General features: G+C 44.9%; 1 protein-coding gene across 2 annotated transcripts in view; it reads right to left on the bottom strand.

Annotated features, from left to right (window-relative positions):
- The window catches only part of PARP4 (poly(ADP-ribose) polymerase family member 4), a 76,880-nt gene that overhangs the window by 28,244 nt on the left and 26,088 nt on the right, over window positions 1-22,548 (bottom strand). For both annotated transcript variants that reach the window (XM_027557641.1, XM_027557640.1), the window contains 13 exons: window positions 21,527-21,710; window positions 21,183-21,339; window positions 19,974-20,098; window positions 17,703-17,834; window positions 16,900-16,986; window positions 14,691-14,855; window positions 13,060-13,106; window positions 12,830-12,908; window positions 8,219-8,356; window positions 4,592-4,787; window positions 3,584-3,651; window positions 2,825-3,012; window positions 1,068-1,167 (listed from right to left, as the gene is read on the bottom strand). In XM_027557641.1, coding sequence (XP_027413442.1) covers window positions 1,068-1,167; window positions 2,825-3,012; window positions 3,584-3,651; window positions 4,592-4,787; window positions 8,219-8,356; window positions 12,830-12,908; window positions 13,060-13,106; window positions 14,691-14,855; window positions 16,900-16,986; window positions 17,703-17,834; window positions 19,974-20,098; window positions 21,183-21,339; window positions 21,527-21,710 — 1,666 coding nt within the window. The remainder of the gene's footprint in view (window positions 1-1,067; window positions 1,168-2,824; window positions 3,013-3,583; window positions 3,652-4,591; window positions 4,788-8,218; window positions 8,357-12,829; window positions 12,909-13,059; window positions 13,107-14,690; window positions 14,856-16,899; window positions 16,987-17,702; window positions 17,835-19,973; window positions 20,099-21,182; window positions 21,340-21,526; window positions 21,711-22,548) is intronic.

The following is a 22,548-nucleotide window of genomic DNA, read 5'->3' on the forward strand; positions in this document are numbered from 1 at the left end:
TGTGGTGTATACATATAATGGAATATTTTTCAGCCTTAAAAAGGTACAAAATTCTCACATATACTACAACATGAATGGACCTCAAAAACACTATGCCAAATGAAATAAGCCAGGCACAAAAAGACAAACATTGCTGGATTCCACTGATATGAGGTTCCTAGAGGAGCTAAATTTACAGAGACAGAAGAGGGTGGGTGCCAGGGGGTTGGGGGAGCAGGGGTGAGGAGTCATTGTTTAACCAGGGGTAGGGGGTTTCCCTGGGTTCCCAGTGGTTGAGACTCTGTGCTTTCACTGCAGAGGCACAGGTTTGATCCCTGGTCAGGGAACTAAGATTGCTACATGCCACATGGCACAGCCAAAAAAAGAAAAGAATTAGGGATAGACTTCCTGTTTGGGATGATGGAAATGTTCTGGAGCTAGATCATGGTGATGGCTACACAATACTGTGAGTTCACTTAATAACCCTGAATTGTACACCTGAAAATGGTAAAGTTTATGTATATTTTGCCACAATAAAAAATTAATCTGAGCCAAAAAAACGTGTAATATTTCACTTTTAAAAACCAACCCATGACATTATATAAAGCAGAAATCAAACCACTAGCTACAACTGCCTGCAGGGCTCTGGTTAGTGTGTGTTTTGAATCTGAAGCTCATCCAGATGACAAGATGGAATAAATGGCCAAGCTCCATGTGGCTAAAATAAACAGTATGCCGAGGTTTATAGTAATCAGTGGTTAAAGATGGGAAGAGGAATTCATGTTGTCAGAACCAGGGTTAAGGCTTGTATCCATGCAATAATACATGAATTGGAAAAAAAAAAAAAAAGTTAGCTAGAAGAACGCCCCAGTGGAGTGTTTCCTGTGCAAGCCTAGCAGTAACTAAGGGTGGGAGGGAAGGCTAGGGGTAACTAAGGGTGGGTTGCATATGCTTTGGGTACCTTTTTGCCTTTTTCTAGCTCCCTTTTCCATTGATGAAAACACAGAAGTTACTGTCACTAGATTTCTAAGAAGATAAGATTTCCACATTTAAACATAAGACTGAAATAAGATGTTTGAGACACATACCTGTTTTTTCCAGCTATGTTTGGATTTTGAGTTAAAATATTCAAATACTCCAGCGCCATAGTGGGACAGACTCCGTAAGACATGACGATTTGCTGTAGAACTGATAACATTTCACGTTTTAACGGAATTTTAGAAACATGTTGAAGTACACATAGTGAATACTGACACAGCTTAGGACTCAGTGGAAGACACGTTATGTTCTGCAGCTGAAGGCAGATATAAAACTTAGGCCAGAAAGTAGGAAACATCTACAGGTCTGGGTAATCCATGTTCCCACATATCCGAAGACTCATGTCTCTTTCACAAGAGAAAAAAGCATAAATTTCTGGCTTCTGATTCACTGGAGGAGGGAGGAGATGATTCTGAGAAACCTCCGGAGTGTTTGTGACAGGGATGGTGACTGGGATCCACTCTCAATGAATGTCAAAGCTGCCCTCAGCTGATTCTAAAGTCAAGGCTGACAGAAGAGTCAACCAAGCCTGTGTCTTAAAATCTGGTCCACATTTAGATGACAAAGAACTAGGAAGTAACTTTCATTCCGGCAAATGTAATCTTTGATATTTAATTGACAATGTTCTGTTACATTTCTCTCAATTATTCTACAACTAATCAAGAGTACTTTGTTAGAGAAGTTCCTCCTGAAGTATTAGACAAGTGATCAATAATTTTTTCAGAAAAAGAGTTTGAGAAAGATATTCTGGAAATACACTTCAGCCTATTGATAACGTGGGTATGTCTTCGGTGATAAAAACTAACTGATTTGATTACAACACTGATTAGAAAATCCTTAAGACAGAGTCTATATGTATTTACAGCTTTTACAGGTTAGTGAGGTTGCCGTGTGAGCCTGAGAGGACCACTTGTTAAACAGGTGGAATAAACAGTCTCTGCTCCTGAAGACTCACGAAATGTGGTTAACATGTGAACACGAATGCGTACATATAAAATGAAGAAGAAACCCGTAGAAAACATTAAAAACTGGACAAACTGTGTCCAAGCTCAGGGTCACCTCCCCCCCCAAATCATGATCTGCTCCCTTTGCTCTATGACTATGGATAGGAGAGCCCTGGACATCCCTCCTCACCCCTGCCTGTGCAGCGGGACGTCCTGCCCAGGGAGGCCGATGCCCACTGGTCAGGACAGTGACCTCACAGCGGGGGAGGGCAGGGGGGCAGGGTCAGGCATGCTGTGTGCAAATGCCAGCATGGCCCCTGCTCTCCTCTGTCTTCCTTATTTTTATACCATAATCCTCAATTCAATGCAAAAACATTAACTATAAATGGGGAGGGAGTGAACCCCAACAGTCGTGGGTTTTAGCTTCTCTAGAGAAAGATTCCTGTACACAGCAGGGTGAGCAAATGCCAGTGAGAAAATGGCAGCAGTCAGAGGGGTGCAGGGAAGGGACAGAGCAGCCGGGGGTGGGGTGGGGTGGGGTGACCATCAGCCCTGGGTGTGCCCGGCCTGCCAGGTTAGGTTCAATTATTCAAGTAACAGTCTCCAACACTGAAGTGGAGCTTGCTGGCTGTTTCCATGTATACAAGTTCACGAGATTTTCAGAGTAAGTTTATTAGACCCTCTGTCATCTCCACTTCACAGAATAGGGTGAAGGTGCCCCCCCAGAGGCACGGCTAACCTGAGGCTGCTCAGGCTCTGAGACCCAGGCAGCGGCCGGGGCCAAGAGCCCAGAGCTGGCCCCTCTGCACCAAGCAGCTCCCACCTGCTGACTTTCCCCGTGGGACCGGCCCGCCTGTGCTCACCTGACCCCACAGGAGAACAGCCTGGTGTGCGGCACGCTTCTTCTTACGAGCTGCAAGGTCAGGCTCTCGTTCTGGAGGTGCCCGTCGGATATGAGGAGGATGTTCCGTAACACGTGGGAAGGGTACAGCAAATTTAAGTATCGAAGTGTCTTCCAGAAATCTGTGTTTCCCATGGTAGGTGTAGCAGACTGGAGGAATTGAAGCAAAATCATTTACTTCTTTTGGGGTGTCTTCACCACCAACTGTAATTACTTACTGAAGCACACCCCTTAGTGAGGGTTATTGTCACCGAAAGGAAATTCTTTCCTATTGATTCATTTGTGGAACAACTATCCTTTTAGTTTATTTCATGTCACACAGTACCTATAATATTATTAGTTGGCGTTTCTTTGTTTCTTTACGGTTTTCAAAGAACTATTACATCAAAACACCCCTGGGATTGCCAGCTAGTCTGGACCGAGGACACAATTGGTCATTCCTAGTTTGCTCAATTTAAAAAAAGAAAGAAAGAAAGGGGACAGAGCAAAACATTCAAAGCTGTTAATGCTGATTGTATTCAGATGGTGGGACTGTGAACAATTTTTTCTTTATTTTTTAATTTTCCATTTTCTTAATGAGTTCATGTCACTTTTATTAATGAACTAAAAGAGCCCATCCGCATACAGAAATGGAAGGACTAGGGCTTCTTGGGGAGACTGGCAGAACCACTGAAGCCTGACGGAGAGAAGACAGAGGACAAAGGTAGCTACTGGTACTCACCATGATGAACTCTGTCGGCATCTTATTGCTCGTGATGCACTTAGGATATGAAAATAATTCCTTGTAACCTGTATGACAAGACTGGTGTAAGATGTTGCCATTAAATATTCACTTTTTGACCACTAACAAACAATAATAATGGTTGGTAATTTTAATACATAAAAAAAATTCACCACAGCATTCCTTTAAAAAATTCCACTGCATTCAAATGACGCACTTTACTGAGCAAAAACGACCTGGGTCAGGCTGTGCATGAGGAGTCTGCTCTTCAGCCAACTACGTGCAGAGGAAGACACAGGACATTGGGACAGCCCAGGCAGTAGGCCACGCCGCCCTCCGGCCCTCAGCATGTCCCTGCTCATCTGAACTCTCCCCACCAGCAGCAGCAGACCCTGGCTCCTTCCTCCTTCGTGAAGGGGCTTCCTCTTCCACCAAACGGCACAGTAAATAATCAGCAGGGTGTGGCTGTCCCCACACCCCATGCTGCTCCTTCCGAGGGGCTGAGAGGCCCCTGGACCCCACCTGAAGGGGACAGTCCTTTCTTCAGTGGGGCTTGTCTGGTGCCTCCTGAGACGTTCCTTACAGCTCCTCTACCACTGTGCTGATTTCAGAGGTTCTGTCCTGATCCTTGGACCCTCGAACTCATCAAACCAAGGGTCTCACACTCAGTTCAACTGGTAACAATAACAATAGTAATACTCATCTGGCATTTTCTATATGATAGGCATTGTTTAAAGTCCTTTAAATACATGAGCTCAACCCTCACCACAGCACTATGAGGAGGGACTATTTCTCTCCTGTTACAGATGAGAGAACCAAGTTCCAGTAAGCTGCCCAAGGCCACATCCAGGGCTCAGGTGCAGAGCTGGGATTCAAGCTGGGGACCTGGCTCCAGAGTTCTTGCTTTTGAACCTCGCTGTGCTGCCGCTCACTCCACAGACAGGTTACAGTCACCCCTTCCCATTGACGTGCTGACGCTCTGGAGGAGGCGCAGGGCGGAGCACTCACTTGTGCCGAACTTGATGACGTTCACCTTCTGCTCCTTTCCCACACAGGACAGTGCATGCAAGGCAATCTGTTTGGCTTGCAGGAATGTCTCGCCCTCCATGGAATTGGAGCAATCAAGACAAATAATCACTTCACTCCTCTCAGCTTCGTCAGGGACGGTAATACCAAGATTTGGTTGAAACACAAGCATGCAGGCCTAAAGGGAGAAAAACAGGAGCTAGGCTGGTGCTTCTTATCACTTGAGTTCATCTGGTTATTTACATGCACCCAGAGACCCAGAACTTCACTCATAGTTGGGACAGTTATAAAACACTGAGTCACCAATCTAAACAATGAGGCCCTATGGGCTCAGGCCCATGGTTTCTCACTACTTCTCAGAGCCTCATGGGAATGTGCCACTTGTCAATGGGAATGACTGGCAAAAAAAAAAAAAAAAATCCTCTAAGCCTCCAGAAGGGAGATACACCCCACACTAATGTACATAGGAGTGTGCACTTCATCAGGAGCATAGCAAGTGTACAACAACCCACGTCACAGGCAAGATGAATGAAAAGGTACTAATTCTTGCTACTTACAGGGTTCAGCAACTTACCCTGCCCCTTTAAACCACAATCAGCTGTTGCACTTCAAAGACCCTTGAGTTTGTACACACCTAGTGAAGGCAATGGCACCCCACTCCAATGGTACTCTTGCCTGGAAAATCCCATGGATGGAGAAGTCTGGTAGGCTGCAGCCCATGGGGTCTCTAAGAGTTGGACACGACTGAGCGACTTCACTTTCACGCATTGGAGAAGGAAATGGCAACCCACTGCAGTGTTCTTGCCTGGAGAATCCCAGGGGCAGGGGAGCTTGGTGGGCTGACGTTTATGGGGTCGCACAGAGTCGGACATGACCAAACTGACTTAGCAGCAGCAGCAGCAGCAGCAGTATCTCACAAAACCCTCTAAGGTACAAACAAGATACACATGTACCTAGGATTTGCAACATCTGGCATAAATGTGTAATTTTTATTGGAAAAGATTTACTTGTAAAATCTGAAAACTTTATAATCAGGCAAAATACTACTATAAAAACAAAAATAATAAGATTTATTCAAAAATGAGATGGCCTATAGGAGATCAAACAAAAAGCAGAATGTCAGAGCTGGGGTTCCCAACGTGAACCTCATAAACCCCTGAGAGGTTCAGAACTAATACAGAATTAATATCTGAACATTGCTGTGATATCAAAAGTGTCTTCAGGATGAATAAATAATGAATATGTCCCAGTCTCTGGCACTGTGGTGTGTGATGACTGAAATGCACACACTGACCTTTTATCTTATAACCAACCAACACTCAAAATAGAACTACTATTACTTTCCATGAAAACTTTCCTCCAGATTTACTGGACACGATTTACATACAGCATTGTGTAAGTTCAAGATTTACAGTGCAACCATTTAGCACACAGTACTGTGAAATGACTACCACAATAAGGTTAGCTAGCAAGAACATCTAAGATTTAGCCTCTTAGCAACCTTCAGATACACAACACAGTATGCCTAACTACAATCATCATCCTACATATTTGATCCCCAGAAATTATTTGTTTTATACCTAGACCTTAGTATCCTCGTACCAACACCACCTTATTTCTACTCCCCCACCCTTGAGCCCTGGTAACCACCACCATTCTACCCTCTGTTTCTGTGAGCCCAGCTTTTTCTAGACACCACATGTAAATGAGATTATACAGTATTTGTATTTTTCTGTCTGACTTGTTTCACTTAGCATGATACTCTCAAGGTCTATCTGTATTGTTGCAAATGGCAAGATTTCCTTATTTTTTATGGTTGAGTAATATTCTACTGTATGTGTAGGTAACATATATTACATATGTGTTGCACATGTTACACATATGTGTATATATTTAATTTTCTTTATCCATTCATCCATCAAAGGACACTTGGGTTGTTTTCATGTCTTATTATAAATAATGCAGCAATGAACACTGGGGTGCGAGTATTTGAGACAGCAATTTCATTTCCTTTGAAATATACCAAGATATGGGATTGCAGGGTTATACAGTAGTTCTATTTTGTAATATTTATTTACTATTTATTCTTGACTGTGCTGGATCTTGGTTGCTGCACACGGCTTTCTCTGGCTGTGGTGAGCAGGCTCTTCCCTCTAGTTGTGGTGCTCGGGCTTCTCATTGCAGAGATGGGAGCAAGGGCTCCAGGGCATTTGGGCATCAGGAGTTGCGGCTCCCAGGCTCTAGAGCACAGGTTCAGTATTTGTGGAGCATGAGTTTAGCTGCTCTGCAGCATGTGGGATCTTCCCGGACCAGGAATCAAACCTGTGTCTCCTGCACTGGCAGGTAGATTCTTAACCACTGGACCATCAGGGAAGTCCTAGTAGTTCTATTTTTTGAGGATCCTTCACACTGTTCCCCATAGTGGCTACACTGGATTACATTCCCATAAATAATGTCTGAGCGTTCCCTTTCTTCCACTTCTTTATCAATACTTGTCTTTTTGAAAACAGTCGTTCTAATGGGTGTGAAGTGATACCACAGGTCTTCATTTGCATTTCCTCGATGATTAGTGATGCTGAACATCTTTTCATGAACCTGTTGCCCATTTGTTTGGGGTACATACAAAGGATGTCTTATTTGGCCATCTTGCTGATGTTGCTCTCAATTTTTAATTAGAAGAGATTATAACAGCCACATAATATGGTCTAACAGCCGTAAATAATTTTCTATCTTTTTACAGTATCAATGTTTTAAAAGCTGTAAAAAGTATACAGACTAACCAATGTAATATATGAAGGCACATTTTCTTTTTGTTAGGGATTAAGGTAAAAAAAAAAAGTTAGGGCTTCCCTGGTGACTCAGACAATAAAGAATCTGCCTTTATCCAGAGACCTGAGTTTGATCCCTGGGTCAGGAAGATTCCCTGGAGAAGGGAATGGCAACCCACTCCAGTATTCTTACCTGGAGAATCTCATGGACAGAGGACCCTGGCTGGCTACAGTCCAAGGGGTCGTAAAGAGTCAGACACAACTGAGCAACGAACACTATTAAGGTAAAAATTGCTTCCCAGGTGGTGCAGTGGTAAGGAATCTGCCTGCTAATGCAGGAGACACAAGAGACTTGGGTTCGATCCCTAGTTTGGGAAGATCCCCTGAGGAAGAAAATGGCAGCCAGCTCCAGTACTCTTGCCTGGAAAATCCCATGGATGGAGGAGCCTGGTGGGCTATGGTCCATAGGGTCGCAAAAGAGTCAGACCCAACTTAGCTACTAAACAACAACAAAGGTAAAAATGACAATTTTTATGGGAAATATGCCACATGGGGGCTTTGCTTGAAACTACAAAAATTTTTCATTCTTGATGTCGTTAAGTATTTTTGGGTTGTGCCTCTCACATGCAAGGATTGAACCTGAAACCTCTGCTGTGGAAACACTAGACTGCCAAGGAATCTCCTCTATCACGAATATTTTTCATTGTAAAGTCCTGGGGTGGTGAGAGCTCTTTATGTAACGCTAGCTTTTCAAGACTATCAATCATTTCCAAATTTAAATGATCTATCCTAAAATACTTTTTCAACAGTATCTCCTACTTCTAAGTAAGAATGAGTATACCTCGCTTTCTTTTTCTGGATGCTTTTCAACCCACATTCTTGGGAGATACACATCAACCAAACCGATGAGGAGAGAAAATCCATTGCTGTCTAAGGAGCTGCCTTCCACAGTACTAATCACAGCTTTGCAGTCTGTTCTCTGCAAACAAACAACCGTGAGAACAAAGTAAATAAGTGAATTACACCATACTATCAAGTAGCAAATCCATGCATGATTTACATAACTCTATTAAAAATCAACAATGTTGTGAACTGTAGGTTTTACAAGTGTGACCAAGATCACGTTTTTTTTTTTAAAACAAGAATAAAATTCATTTATTATTTTTTTAATACAAATTTATTTATTTTAATTGGAGGCTAATTACTTTACAATATTGTATTGGTTTTGCCATACATCAACATGAATCTGCCATGGGTGTACATGTGTTCCCCATCCTGAACCCTCTTCCCACCTCCCTCCCCATACCATCCCTCTGGGTCATCCCAGTGTACCAGCCCCGAGCATCCTGTATCCTGCATCGAACTTCGACTGGCGATTCGTTTCACATATGATATTATACATGTTTCAATGCCATTCTCCCAAATCATCCCACCCTCACCCTCTCCCACAGAGTCCAAAAGACTGTTCTATACATCTGTGTCTCTTTTGCTGTCTCGCATACAGGGTTATAGTTACCGTCTTTCTAAATTCCATATATATGCATTAGTATACTGTATTGGTGATTTTCTTTCTGGCTTACTTCACTCTGTATAATAGGCTCCAGGTTCATCCACCTCATTAGAACTGATTCAAATGTATTCTTTTAATGGCTGAGTAATACTCCATTGTGTATATGTACCATAGCTTTCCTATCCATTCACCAGATCATGTTTTTATCCTCTTGGTTCTAAGGTACATGTGCTCAGTCGCTCAGCTATGGTCAACTCTTGGCAACCCCATGGACTGTAGCCCACCAGGCTTCTCTATCCATGGAATTTTCCAGGCAAGAATACTGGAGTGGATTGCCATTTCCTTCTTCATCTACAGTGGATACACACAAGCAAACTCAACCCCCTGGAGACAGTCTCAGACCCTGGACCCAAAGGTGACTGGTCTGTGTATCCTGTTATCTGGATGCAGAAGATAATTACAACACAGAATAGTAAAACAGAAAACCCAACGGGAATTTTAGAATTATGCCTTTATTGTAAAATAGTATTTTTATAAGTATAAAATACCTTCTGAAAATACAAAGGGGAGGCTTTAAGTGACAAAGGCGGCATGGTATATTTCTGGGCCTGCCCTCTGTAGTAAAACTCTCCAGCTCCTCCTCTCAGGAGGTCGTGCCCATTTTTCTGCCCTTGAATGTGCTGTGGCCAAGGGGACACTGGCAGATGGAATGCAGGCAGGGGCTTGTGCTGTGTTTGTGGAACGGGCTGCCTCCTCTGCTATGCTGAGCTCTGAGCTAACCTATGGCAGGTGAGAGACCAGGGCCAGCACCCTGGCTGACACCAGGCCGTCAGCCACCTGTCCCAGCCCATCCTGTCCCCAGCAACAGGAGGAAAGCTTGAGAAACAACAAATGCTTATTGTTTTAATCCACAAAATGTTGGGATTGTTACACAGCAAAAGCTCTGATGCCAAGGGGTTCTTTGTTAAGAATGTATTATTTACATGTGTTTAACTTTATTCCCTTGCTTCCCAGGTGGTGTAGTGGTAAAGAAGCTTCCTGCTAATGCAGGAGATGCAAGTGACACAGCTTCAATCTCTGGGTCAGGAAAATCCCCTGGAGAAGGGAATGGCAGCCCACTTCAGTATTCTTGCCTGGAGAATCCGATGGACAGAAGAGCCTAACAGGCTACAGTCCATGGGGTCGCAAAGAGTCAGACACGACTGAGCACATAGACAACTCTATTCCCTAGCAAGATCCCAAAACTCCCTACAATAAAAAGGGCATAAAGACATTGAAAATGGGAACAAAGATAAAAGCAGAGAAGATGCCAGCAAATTTCAATAAGAAGATGGAGAACTGACAGAGCTGTGTTAAGTGATTCAGCCAGAGGAGAGGAAGCCCCTGCCCGAGCCCCATGGCGGGGCAGCCATGAGCTGTGGGCTCAGGGCCTGCAGCTCCCTGGGAAGGACCCCTCGGAGGCACCGGAGAGCAGATCATGCCCTGAGCTGTTAGCCCAGGTCCCCTCCCTGCCCTTGGTAGCAAGCAGCTGGCACCTGTTTTCTCACTAATGGAAATTGAGGATTTATTACTTAGAGAAATTTAACCAAGTAGAGTCCAGACTCGGGAGTCCTAAGTATAACGAAGCACAGACACAGAGGGCAGTGAAGTGAAGGCTGGCATCCCCAGTCATACCTGTGAACACCCTGGAGGTACTCTGCACAACCCTGCAAGGGTAAAAACACACAAGAGACTCACCCCGACACCAGCCAACCAGCTGCCACCAGCCTCGAGCCCCCGGGACCCGGGGCCCACTTGCCCCACTTACCACACAGCATGTAACTGACTTCTGAGGACAAACATAGAGAGAGGCCACTCAGATGCTGGAGGAAAAGCCTTTAACATGAAAATGGAGGCCAACTGAGCAAAAAGCCAGAAAAAAAGAGAATACTTACAGAACAGAAAAGAGCTCTTGCCAAAAAAAAGAGAGAGAGAATGAAAATTTAAATAAAATGGCTGGAACTTACAACTGAGAAAACCACCCAGAAAGCAGGATGAAAGGACAAGGAAATGGACAACAGGAGAGAAAATGTAAGAAAACAAGGGGCTCAATTCAGGGACGTCTCACTAAGAGCCACTGAGAGGTGAAGGGGAGACAAACACTTGTGCATTAAAATATAAGAAGATCCCCCAGAACTAAAGGCCAGGAATTACATATATGATGAATGAATGTCAGGTTCTGATGAACTTTCAGAACATCAGGGATAAAGAGAAGACATGAAATTCTTTCAGGGCTCAAAAACAAAACAACTGCCTATCAAGAACAGGGGATAAAAAGGTTTAATCTCTCAGAAGTAATGCTGGGGGCGGGATGACAATTTTTTCAAGGTTCTGAGTGGGATCACCTACCCACGCAGAAGCACGCAGAAGAGGATGTTTTCAGACGTTCGGGTTATAAGGGAGACTGTGCTGTCAGGTGTTGGGAACTAAAGAGGAAAAGCCTCGTGGACAGCAGCCCCAGGGGAGCAGGCAGGGTCAGGGAAGAGGAGTTGCTGACTCACTGAGACAGCGAAAACAGCCCCAGAGGGGCTTTACATGACAGGTTAGAACAAATGAGAAGAAACAGTACTAGAAGACGAAGAAAATGGCAATTTTTCCCCCCAAGAAATATAAAGAAGTAAAAAGAAAAAAAGCCATCATAATACATTTCTTGGCTCAGTGTAATTATCATTTATGTACTCATAATAACTTAAACATTTACTATTGATTTAACCAGGTTTCCCAGATGGCACAGCTGTAAAGAATCTGCCTGCTAAGCAGGAGACATGGGTTTGATCCCTGGGTCAGGAAGATCCCCTGGAGGAGAAAAGGGCAACCCTCTCCAGATTCTTGCCTGGAGAATCCCATGGATAGAGGAGCCTGGAGCGCTACAGTCTACAAGGTTGCAAAGAGTTGGACAGGACTTAGTGACTAAATAATAGCAGCAAATTGATTTAACCAAAAACCATACTATAACTCTTGGAATAAGTGGGTTAGAAACATGTGCACTGAGGTGAGAGGAGGGCAAGTGGGTTACATCTTCATCTGCCATAACAGAAAGAGAATAGATACCTCTGGCAGCCTTAAGAAAGACTAGATGGAGAAAGATCCTCCAGCAAGAAGGAATGGAGACCAGAGAAGACAAGTAGATAGACATTGGAGAGCTTTTTTAAAATCAACAACCACAAAACAAGAACCTATAAACTTAACAAGAGGTGAATGGTAGATTCTTATATAGTCACAATGGATAGTTGCTTATAAAAAGCTGTATCTCAGAATAATTTGAATACTTGCAAAAATATTTACAATACAAAGTAGAGTGAAAAAAACAAATGTAAAAATTTATATTCAATATAATGGCCATAAGAGCTTCCTGGGTGGTACTAGTGGTAAAGAACCTGCCTGTCAATACTGGAGACCTAAGAGATGCAGGGTCTCGATCCCTGGGTCAGAAAGACCCCCTGGAAGAGGGCACGGTAACCCACTCTAGTACTCTTGCCTGGAGAATCCCATGGACAGACAAGGCCTGGTGGGCTATAGTCTATAGGGTTGAAAAGAGCTGGACACGACGGAAGAGACTTAACATGTGCACATACATAATGGCCATAACATAAATAAACAGAAGCACACATGGAAAAAAAAAAGATAACTTCTGGAACAGATGTTTGTTCTTCTGAAACAAGAACAAGCAGTAGAAAATTTAATTAAATCTTTGGAAGCCACCAGAAAAGAGCTAAACCATGTAAAGTCAGTCTCTGTCCCTAGACGGTGGTGTGGGGAGGGGTGAGGCAGGACCAGCTGCTGCTCCTGATTATAAGCTGATGTAATTTGGTGTAATTTAACTTAAACCACATGCATGTATTGCTTTGGAAAACTAACGTTAAAATACGAGTTCTTAAGAAGTGAAAGCAAAGACCTACTAACCTTTTTTCTCAGGTCGTGTGTGTCACTGGAGATGAATTCAATCATGTGCGGCATCTCGATAGACATGCTCAGAGAAAAGCTACCGAAGTGAACAGAGAGGTGGCTCAATCCAACATCCCAATTACTGACCAACTACATGCAGCTCTTCTGTGTAATTTTTAATGATAACTTAAGCTATAAAATGAATGTTCACTGAATGATTGACAGGTTTTTGTATTTTAGGTACTAACCTTTGCTTTGCTCCTATTTCCTTTATACAAATCTTCTCCACTGTATCCTGTGAAAAGAAAAATACATATGCACAACTAAGTATCTGCTCAGTTTCACCACAAGAATCCACACACACACACAAGTACACAATTTATACAGATGCACACAAAGCAGGGAGTCTGAACACTGTATGGAAAGCAGCAACAGCAGCTTTGGTGGTGTCTCTGGCGACGGAATTAAGGATGGTTTAAAGTTTCCTCTTTGGCTTATTGGCGTTCTTTATGCTTATCAAAATTCTTCACAATGAGCAGGCAGTACCAACATAAACTTTAAAGAGACTGAACAGAATAAAAACAGGATGTCATTGAGCATATCTGTGTTTATTCTCTTCATCTCACAGACGTTCAGTTCAGTTCAGTCACTCAGTCGTGTCCGACTCTTGGCGACCCCATGAATCACAGCACGCCAGGCCTCCCTGTCCATCACCAACTCCTGGAGTTCACCCAAACTCATGTCCATCGAGTTGGTGATGCCATCCAGCCATCTCATCCTCTATCGTCCCCTTCTTCTCCTCCCCCCAATCCCTCCCAGCATCAGAGTCTTTTCCAGTGAGTCAACTCTTCACATAAGGTGGCCAAAGTATTGGAGTTTCAGCCTCAGCATCAGTCCTTCCCAATGAACACCCAGGACTGATCTCCTTTAGGATGGACTGGTTGGATCTCCTTGCAGTCCAAGGGACTCTCAAGAGTCTTCTCCAACACCACAGTTCAAAAGCATCAATTCCTCAGTGCTCAGCTTTCTTCACAGTCCAACTCTCACATCCATACATGACCACTGGAAAAACCATAGCCTTGACTAGACGGACCTTTGTTGGCAAAGTAATGTCTCTGCTTTTCAATATGTTATCTAGGTTGGTCATAACCTTCCTTCCAAGGAGTAAGCGTCTTTTAATTTCATGGCTGCAATCACCATCTGCAGTGATTCTGGAGCCCAGAAAAATACAGTCTGACACTGTTTCCACTGTTTCCCCGTCTATTTCCCATGAAGTGATGGGACCAGATGCCATGATCTTTGTTTTCTGAATGTTGAGCTTGACGCCAACTTTTTCACTCTCCTCTTGCACTTTCATCAAGAGGCTTTTTAGTTCCTCTTCACTTTCTGCCCTAAGGGTGGTGTCATCTGCATATCTGAGGTTATTGATATTTCTCCCGGCAATCTTGATTCCAGCTTGTGCTTCTTCCAGCCCAGCGTTTCTCATGATGTACTCTGCATATAAGTTAAATAAGCAGGTTGACAATATACAGCCTTGACGTACTCCTTTTCCTATTTGGAACCAGTCTGTTGTTCCATGTCCAGTTCTAACTGTTGCTTCCTGACCTGCATATAGGTTTCTCAAGAGGCAGGTCAGGTGGTCTGGTATTCCCATCTCTTTCAGAATTTTCCACAGTTTATTGTGATCCACACAGTCAAAGGCTTTGGTATAGTCAATAAAGCAGACGTTACATGTGTCTAAATCCCTAAATGTCACTACAATTGTGTCTAAATCCCTAAATGTCACTACAATTGACTCTATGGCCCAAAGGTTAGGTTATTTAGATGCTGTTTCTTTCCTCTGCATAAATCACAACAAAGCTGCTGTCGCCAAACAGACCTGAAGGTTCTCCCTCAGAGCCCTGTCCTGCTGCCAGGGCGCCACCGTGGCCGGCAGGAAGAAGACCGCGCAGGCACCCTGGATGCTCAGCTCCGTGATGTAGGTGATTTTGACCAGGACTTTGGCCTTTGGGGGTAAGTTCCCGACGCTGACGGTGAAGATGTCCTGAAATGGAAGTACATGACTTAGCCTGTGTCTCAGAAGCATCTCTATCCTTTGGGCGATCCCCTCCTGTTACATAAATGGTCTGATCACAACTTGCCTGCTTCCTCCTCAGAGAAGGGGACGTGGCCTCCAGACCAGCACTGGTTGTGCGGAAGAAGAACCCAGGGCCCTTCCCCAGCGGTCTGGGATCCGAGCAGCTGCACCCAGTGGCCTCTGCTCCAGTGGAGACTACCCCCCCCCACCCCCGCTGCAACTCTATGGCCTCTCTGTGGCCGCAGGGCTCTGCCCAGGATGCCTGCCCGCCCCTCCCTGGAGACCACCCCCTCAACCCCAAGGCCTCTCTGCGGACACAGTATACCAGGAGACTCCTCCTGGCTATAGAGCTGGAGCCTGTCACACCAAGCTTGGCCCTCATTTAACTCTTTTCTAGAAAATTCATCATCTTACTTTTCAGAATAATTGCTTTGCTTTCTTTTAGTGAGTATTGCCAATCACTGTGTAAGGAAACAACTTCATGCCTAGTGAGGTCAGAAAGAGGCTGGATCACTTCCTCTGAACCCATGTTGGGTGCCTCCTGACATGGCCAAGCCTGTGCTCTGTTTCACTCAACAGTGCTGCTGTGAAAACTCAGTGTGCTTAGACTAGGGGTGTATGATATCACGATTAATGTGGATTTGAGGAGTCAAGTGTTGTTATCTTTGACATCAAGGTGGGAATAAACAATGAAGACAGGATTATCACAGCGCTCAGCCTCAAGGGAAGGGTATGGAGGCCAGGACTTCCTGGAGAGGCACCACTGGAGGTGTATGGTAGCACTGCCGATACAGGGTCTGGATGGGTGCCAGCTGTCACCCATGTGGTGTCACCCAGGTCCCCTACAGAATCCTAACTTGTCCCAAACCTGAAGGAAGGCCGAGCTGCCAGGCAGCCAGGTGAACTGAATTTCAGCTTGATCCCTCAGAGGAAGAGGGGACCCATGGTTAGGGCACCTGGGCCTCCTGACACAGGGGTCTAACTCCTGCAGGCCTTCTCCACAGAGGCTGGGCACTGTTTCCAGCCTTGCTTTTGGCACTCAAATTTTCTCTTTGTTTTCCCATTAACTTTTTATCTAACCTCTCTTGTTACTTCACCACTTAAACACTGGGATTCCAAGCTGGGCCTCCACCTGCATAAAGAGCACTAGGGGCCTGTGTAATAGCACCATGCCCCTATAGGGACCCCAGGGGACCCAGCACTTGAGCACAGGGGTAGTGAGCTCCCTGTGGAATAATCACCTCTTCTTGTTAATCCCCATTCTGCAGATTTATCCCTTAAATCTATTGTAATTTTAATAACTGCTTGCTCCAAACATCACATTTTGACAGTATTCTGGCGATGAGTCCTCCTCAGAGGTGTGTCTGAAGCTTGTGGCTGTCTTTACAAACGACTGATGTGTCTATGCTGGAGAGGCTGCATGCGGCCCAGCACCTGCCTGAGGCATACTTAAAACATCTTACAGTTAAGGCAAGAAGAGCGTGGACGCGGCCCTGTGGCTCCTCCTCCCAGATCTCCACATCTGACCCTGTGAAGACCTAACCCTAACCGTGGAACCAGTCCAAGCCCTGCAGATGCGCCTTCCTGAGACACAACTTGTGAAAACTGGATAAACTGCTAAGTTAGCTTAGTTCTGGGGGAAATGTAAATATCTTACGCTTCTACGGGAAGATGGAAATTATGTGCCCACATGGTTTCTTTCCGTTGTCACGTCTGGGGAATGCAGTTCCCAAGGACAGAAATGGCTCTTAGGATCCGCTGGGTGACCCTGGCCATTTCCTCCTTTATCTAAACAAGTCATATGGGTCTCACTAGCCCAACCTCCCTTCCCAACCACATGAAACTCCAGAGCCTAAACCAGTAAAAATGATTCCACTTTCTAGTGAAAATTAGAATTTCATATGCTAAATTTCTAGTGAAAATTAGAATTTCATATTCTAAATCAATTTCCACCTATTCTCCCCTTTCTAGCAAGCACACGGAACTGACTTGGATGAACATCAAGTCTTACGGGTGTGTCCTGATCCATCAGGTAGGCGCCATGACCTTGACTGATCGCCACTCGGTACTCTCGCTGGGCCACTTCCTTCTCTTTAATCTGAAAAAGACAGTGTTGTACCAGTCACGATATGAACAGTGACTTCAGACTTTAATAAGGAAAACTTCATCAACATTTATTAAAACCCAGGCAAAAACAGAAAACTAAGCATCTAAGATGAATGAAAACTTACATACAGTGATCATAAAAATGTACTTATCTAATAAGAATTTGAATCAGAAAAGGCCAATTGAAGAGGATGCTCTTTAAAAGCTGGGACGAAAATATTTGAGAGTTGACAGTGAAAAGGAAGTTTGGAGCTTTACTCTGAATAAATAAAAAATTAAGTTCGTCTTAAATTTGATAAAATGTGAGTTACTATTGCAACTGTGGACTCTTAGAATAAACAAAGAATTAATCAATTTATACTTCTTCTGGACATATTTTTCTTCACTTCAGTTGGCTTTTATAGCAGGGTACAAAGGATCAGTATTTTTGCAAAAATACATAAAGGGCTTCACCAATTTTCCAATGTGTCTCTCAAACTTTTGATACTGAAATCACTGTTTGTTGAAGTGTTTGGACAAGGAATCTGGACAGGCAGGGACAGAGGCTAGCTAACCAGGGAGGGACGCCAGATGTCTGAGTGGAGGCTGGCTGTACAAGGGCCTGACTCTTCCAGGAACATCCTGTTTTATGACCAGGCTGCCACTCAGCCCGAAACTAAGGGACTTAGGATGGCCCATCCCCACAGAACAGCCGGGGTTCTCCCTTACCTCTCCCACCACGTGCTTCCCATTGATGAAAGCCTCGAAACCACATACAGCTGCCTTGTCGTCCAAAGGAAAAACATATTTTGCCTCAATGGGCACATGACTTTGGTTTGTGTATGTTTGAAAAACAATGACCTGAAGAAGAAAAACCCATATATTTGATGAAACTGCATTAATGATGTTTGCAGGAACAGCTATTAATGGAAACTGCTGTGCATGTAAGGCCCAGAGGTCAAGACCACATCCAAGTCACTGCCTTTGATGATGCACAGGCACCAAAAGAAAGAAATTTTAAGTAAAGATGATGGAGGATTTTTACTAGGACTTACAACAGAAACCAATACTCTGTACACATTTTTGACATCTTAATCTTCCTCCTTCAAATGCAATTAGTGTTTTAGTTCAGTTTAGTTGTTAAACTGAAAACATTAAGCTCACTCTGAGAAGTCCAGAGTGGGCCACGTATAGCCAAGTTCCCTGCTGCCGGCCTGTGTGGACACTCAAGTCAAACAACAGGCCAGCTATCCAGAAATGAGAGGAAGGTTCACAGCTGCACCACGAGATATGTGTGGGGCAAACTTCTCCACGGAAAAGCCTCATCAAACAGTGTCTAATCCACAGTGACACACGGAGGACACAGGCCGCTCCTGCAACACTTGTGTGCACCGGGACTATCACGTTCACTATGCGCAACAGGCACCACCGATGGGCAGCCCAGCCATTACTGTCTCATCTACACCTAAGGAAACCACTGTGGAATGGCCACCACCGACGGGCAGCCCAGCATTACCGTCTCATCTACATCCAAGGAAACCATCGGAGAATGGCCACCACTGACGGGCAGCCCAGCGTTACCGTCTCAGCTGCACCTGAGGAAACTACGCGGAACAGCCACCACCGATGGGCAGCCCAGCACTGCTGTCTCATCTACACCCAAGGAAACCACCACATGATCAGGCTGGAGAAGGATGAGCACGAACTCCTAACTGGGCTCTCAAACCCCAGGGCTCCTCTGCAGTCAACACCAGTCCCCCCACAACTCAATCCATCCCAGACTATCCAGTCGGAATGACGAGTTCAGACTGGTCTTTATCATATTGTTCAGTGCCTCCTCGTTCAAACAACAGTACAACAAGTGCTCACCCTGTGCAGTCTGGGAAGAACTGACGTGCAGATGAAGCTTGAGTCACAGGAAGTGGCAGTCATGTGCTCACAGCTTCTACACGGCCCCACAGAGAGGAGCGCCTGTAGTGCCCTGCCTGGAGCCCACACCTGGGTCCTTCCCATAGCTGGACATGGTGCCCCCAGAGGCTTCAGGGCTGTGGGGGTGGGTCAGCACTGGCAGGGGTGGAGGTCAGACATACCCACTCGGTGTCAGCCTCAGGGGTGGCAGGCAGGCTCTTCCCCGCCCCACCCCCGCCTTCCCCAGTCAGGTGCTCACTAAAGACCAGCCCCACTTCCCTCTGAAGGACCACAGCCAGTCTCTCTGGCCAGCCTGCCTCCCTCCCCCTGCAGGCCTTGCTCCAGCCCGCATCCCTGCACGGTGTGCTCCTGGACAGACCTGTGTCTCCTAACTGGTCATCCTCTGACTGTCCTCAACTTGGGGAGGAGGGCAGGGGCTGGAGTGATCCCGTGAGAACACAGCTCTGACACATCACTGCAAATGTCTTCCAAAGGCTTCCCGCTCACACCGTGTGTCTGTCTGTGCCTGACAAGAGTGCCTGCCGCCTCCTCATGCACTTCCAACCATGGCCCCCTCACGCTGCTCCTCCGGGCCCCCCACCCCCCATGCTGATCCTCAGTGTCCCTTCCACCCTGCTCCTTGGTGCCTCCACTGCTCCTCCGTGCTCCCCCCACCCCTCTTCACCCTGGTCCTTGGTGCACCCCATGTTAGGTGCACTCCTGCCTCAGGGCCTTTGCACATGCCCTTCCACCACCTGGAATGGGCACCTCAGATGTCCCTTCTCAGGAGGCCTTGTTGGCCACCGTGTTCACCAGTCCATCCCCTCCTACCTGCCCTGGTTTTCTCTCCAGAAGGCCCATGTTACATATTTATTTCCTGAGTGCACTGCCTGGTCCTGCTCTACCAGGCAGGCTTTCCTTAGCCTGCTCCTTGCGGTTCACCTAGAGCTTAGGATGGCCCCAGGCACACACTGGGTGCTCAATGAACAAATTTTAGAAATGTACGTGTTTAGTTCACACAACTGTAATCCAATTCTTGTGTATGATTTATATTCATTTAGTTTAAGCATCACAAAACCACAAAGAACATACCTGGGCTACAAAGTCTATTATTTTCCCCTTGATGTGAACGTCCTCCAGAGGAACTGAATTCCCAGAGGCATCCTGGAGGCCGGCCTTGATGTCGGGGAAAGGCGTGCTGCCTGGAAGCTGGTGATCTGCAAGTCAGAAACATTCATATCAGCTTTGAAAGCCTTCCCTCCACTGTCTGTTTCTGTCAATTTGACCTTTATTCCTTCCCCTTCCCTTCAAATGTTACATTTTAGGGTAAGTGGACAAATAGCATTTTATGATTCTCAGTCACCATTTCTGAAAAGTTAACCCACATGAGATGGGGTGAGGGAAGCATTCCCAACGGGCATGCTGCCTTTTTAAAGTCTACTAACTACGCGGCATCATCTCGCAAATTCAGAGTTTAAACATACACAAGCACACACAGGTCTTCAGAACACCTATTAAGTGTATCTCAAGTATGAATCTGGGTTTCTGCACTCCCTGCTCAGTCAGCATTGTCACTGTGCCATAGAACTGCAGCAACAGAAGGTCTCTCAGACTTCAGTCCCAGGAAGCCCATGTCCCCATGAGTCACGTGGGGAAGGTGCCGGACTGGGCTAGAGAGGCAGATACACTCTTAGGAGATACACACTTAGTGACTCCCAGCAGAAAACAGGGGTTATGTTCTACATGAAGCCATATATTTCTGATAAAAAATAATTTGATCACAGTTTAAAATGCTGATGTGTTTTTAAATGCTATCAATTAATATTATACTAGTTTGAATTTACAATTTTCTGAGAAGCGGTCACCTTCTGCTGACACACAAGCTGCACATGGTGACTTTGCAGCCCCTTCACGTAATGCAGGTGTTGATCTCATTCCCACAGGGGAGAAGCTGAGCCCAGAAAGGTTATGAGGTTTGTCTGAGGTTGCACAGCCTGGTAACTGGCAAGCTACTCAACTTACTCAACTCTAAGGCTTCGTTTTCTACACTACGACACCTGGACTTGGTTCGGGGGGGTGGTAGCTCAGCCTCAGCGCGTTAATGAAGTAACAGGGGGCTCTGACATCATCCGATCTCTCAATCACCCCAGGTTTTGTTTTTACAAAATAAAAAAGGAAATGAAGCATTTATGTAAGAAATCAGAGATATAGTTACCAGACATGAATATAAATTTCACTGAAAATACAATGTTTAAGTTCTATAAACATCATAGAGAACAGCAGTCAAAAAAGCCATCTTACCTTCAACTGCTGAAAAATTTGAAAACTCAGGTCTGTCTTCCTCTAGTTCCGTATTGTCACAAGGATGAAAGTCCTTTATTTCATCTCCAGGTACAGAAAATTTAACAAGATATTTCATTTTAACCTGATTGGTTTTGTATACAACAAATTCATCATCCTAGAGAAAACAGAAGTTTAATAATAAAGGAAAAGAAACTTTATTGGCAAATGTTTTCATAAAAGCAGAATTTCATGTTTGTTAATTTAGAAACTGTTGAATTCAGACAGTAGCTATACAGTAATTATTTAAACTTAAACATATTTGATAAAAACAGGAGCCTGTTTGTCTGTCTCGATAGAAATACCTCAAAGTCCGAGCTGACCATATCCGTTCCCCGCACCCCGTGGACGCTGTCGTACTCGGGTGGTGCCTCCGTCAGGGAGAAGTCTCGCTTGTGCAGGTCCATGCACCTGCCGAGTGCGACATCACAGACGACCAGGAGTCGGGCGCCATCTGTCTGTCCAGGGTGCGAGTACTTGATGCTTGTACTGCGTGTCACAGGAAGTAAGCACATATGTGTTTTACTTTACAGTTGCATGGCAACACTATTTTATACATGTAGGAAAACTAGAATCCAAACGACTTTGCTAGTAGAATATTTCAAATTTTACTGTTATTGAAATATCTCTGAAGATTCCATTTAGAACTCTATTTACTTATTTATTTAAAATTTTTATGTAAAACACACATTTATTGCTCCTCTGCTGTGCTAGGCAGCTCTTTATCAGCTACTAAAATATACAGACTGAGGAAAGAGAAGGAAGAAGCCCATCTGATAAGAGGAAAAAGTGGATTAATTCCTGGCACTGAAGTTCAGAAAGAACATGAAATGCCATGTAAGAACTGGTCAAGGGACAAACAATGCTGCACCCTCATGAAGCCTTCTGGATCCAAGTAGAAAAACAAAATGTCAAGTGATGCCCAAATGAGCAATTCCATTTAACTTTCTTAGGAACCAACAGCTTTAATAAAATAACTTTTGTGTCAAGAATTCAGGCTGGGCGCCTTGGGGGGCACTGTTGAGGACACACCTCTAAAACTTGCACTTCTGTTTGTGCTAATGGGTGCTCCATATTTATAAACACAGGACCCTGACTACCCCACCCTCCTCCTGCTCATCTATTCCCCTTCCCCTCGCCCCCCTCTCCTGCCTCCTCGCTCCTCACCATCAGCAACTGTTTCTCTGGCTTGTCTGCGAACCAGCTCTCAACCCATTGCAGTCTGGTCTGCTTGCACTTCCTCACCAAAACCCCACTGTCCATATCCACTGAGGGCTTTAATTTGGTTAAATTCAACTGACTGCCAGTTTGTCTTTTGAAAAATATT

This window comes from Bos indicus x Bos taurus, chromosome 12 (assembly GCF_003369695.1).
Source record: "Bos indicus x Bos taurus breed Angus x Brahman F1 hybrid chromosome 12, Bos_hybrid_MaternalHap_v2.0, whole genome shotgun sequence".
Classification (NCBI taxonomy): domain Eukaryota; kingdom Metazoa; phylum Chordata; class Mammalia; order Artiodactyla; family Bovidae; genus Bos; species Bos indicus x Bos taurus.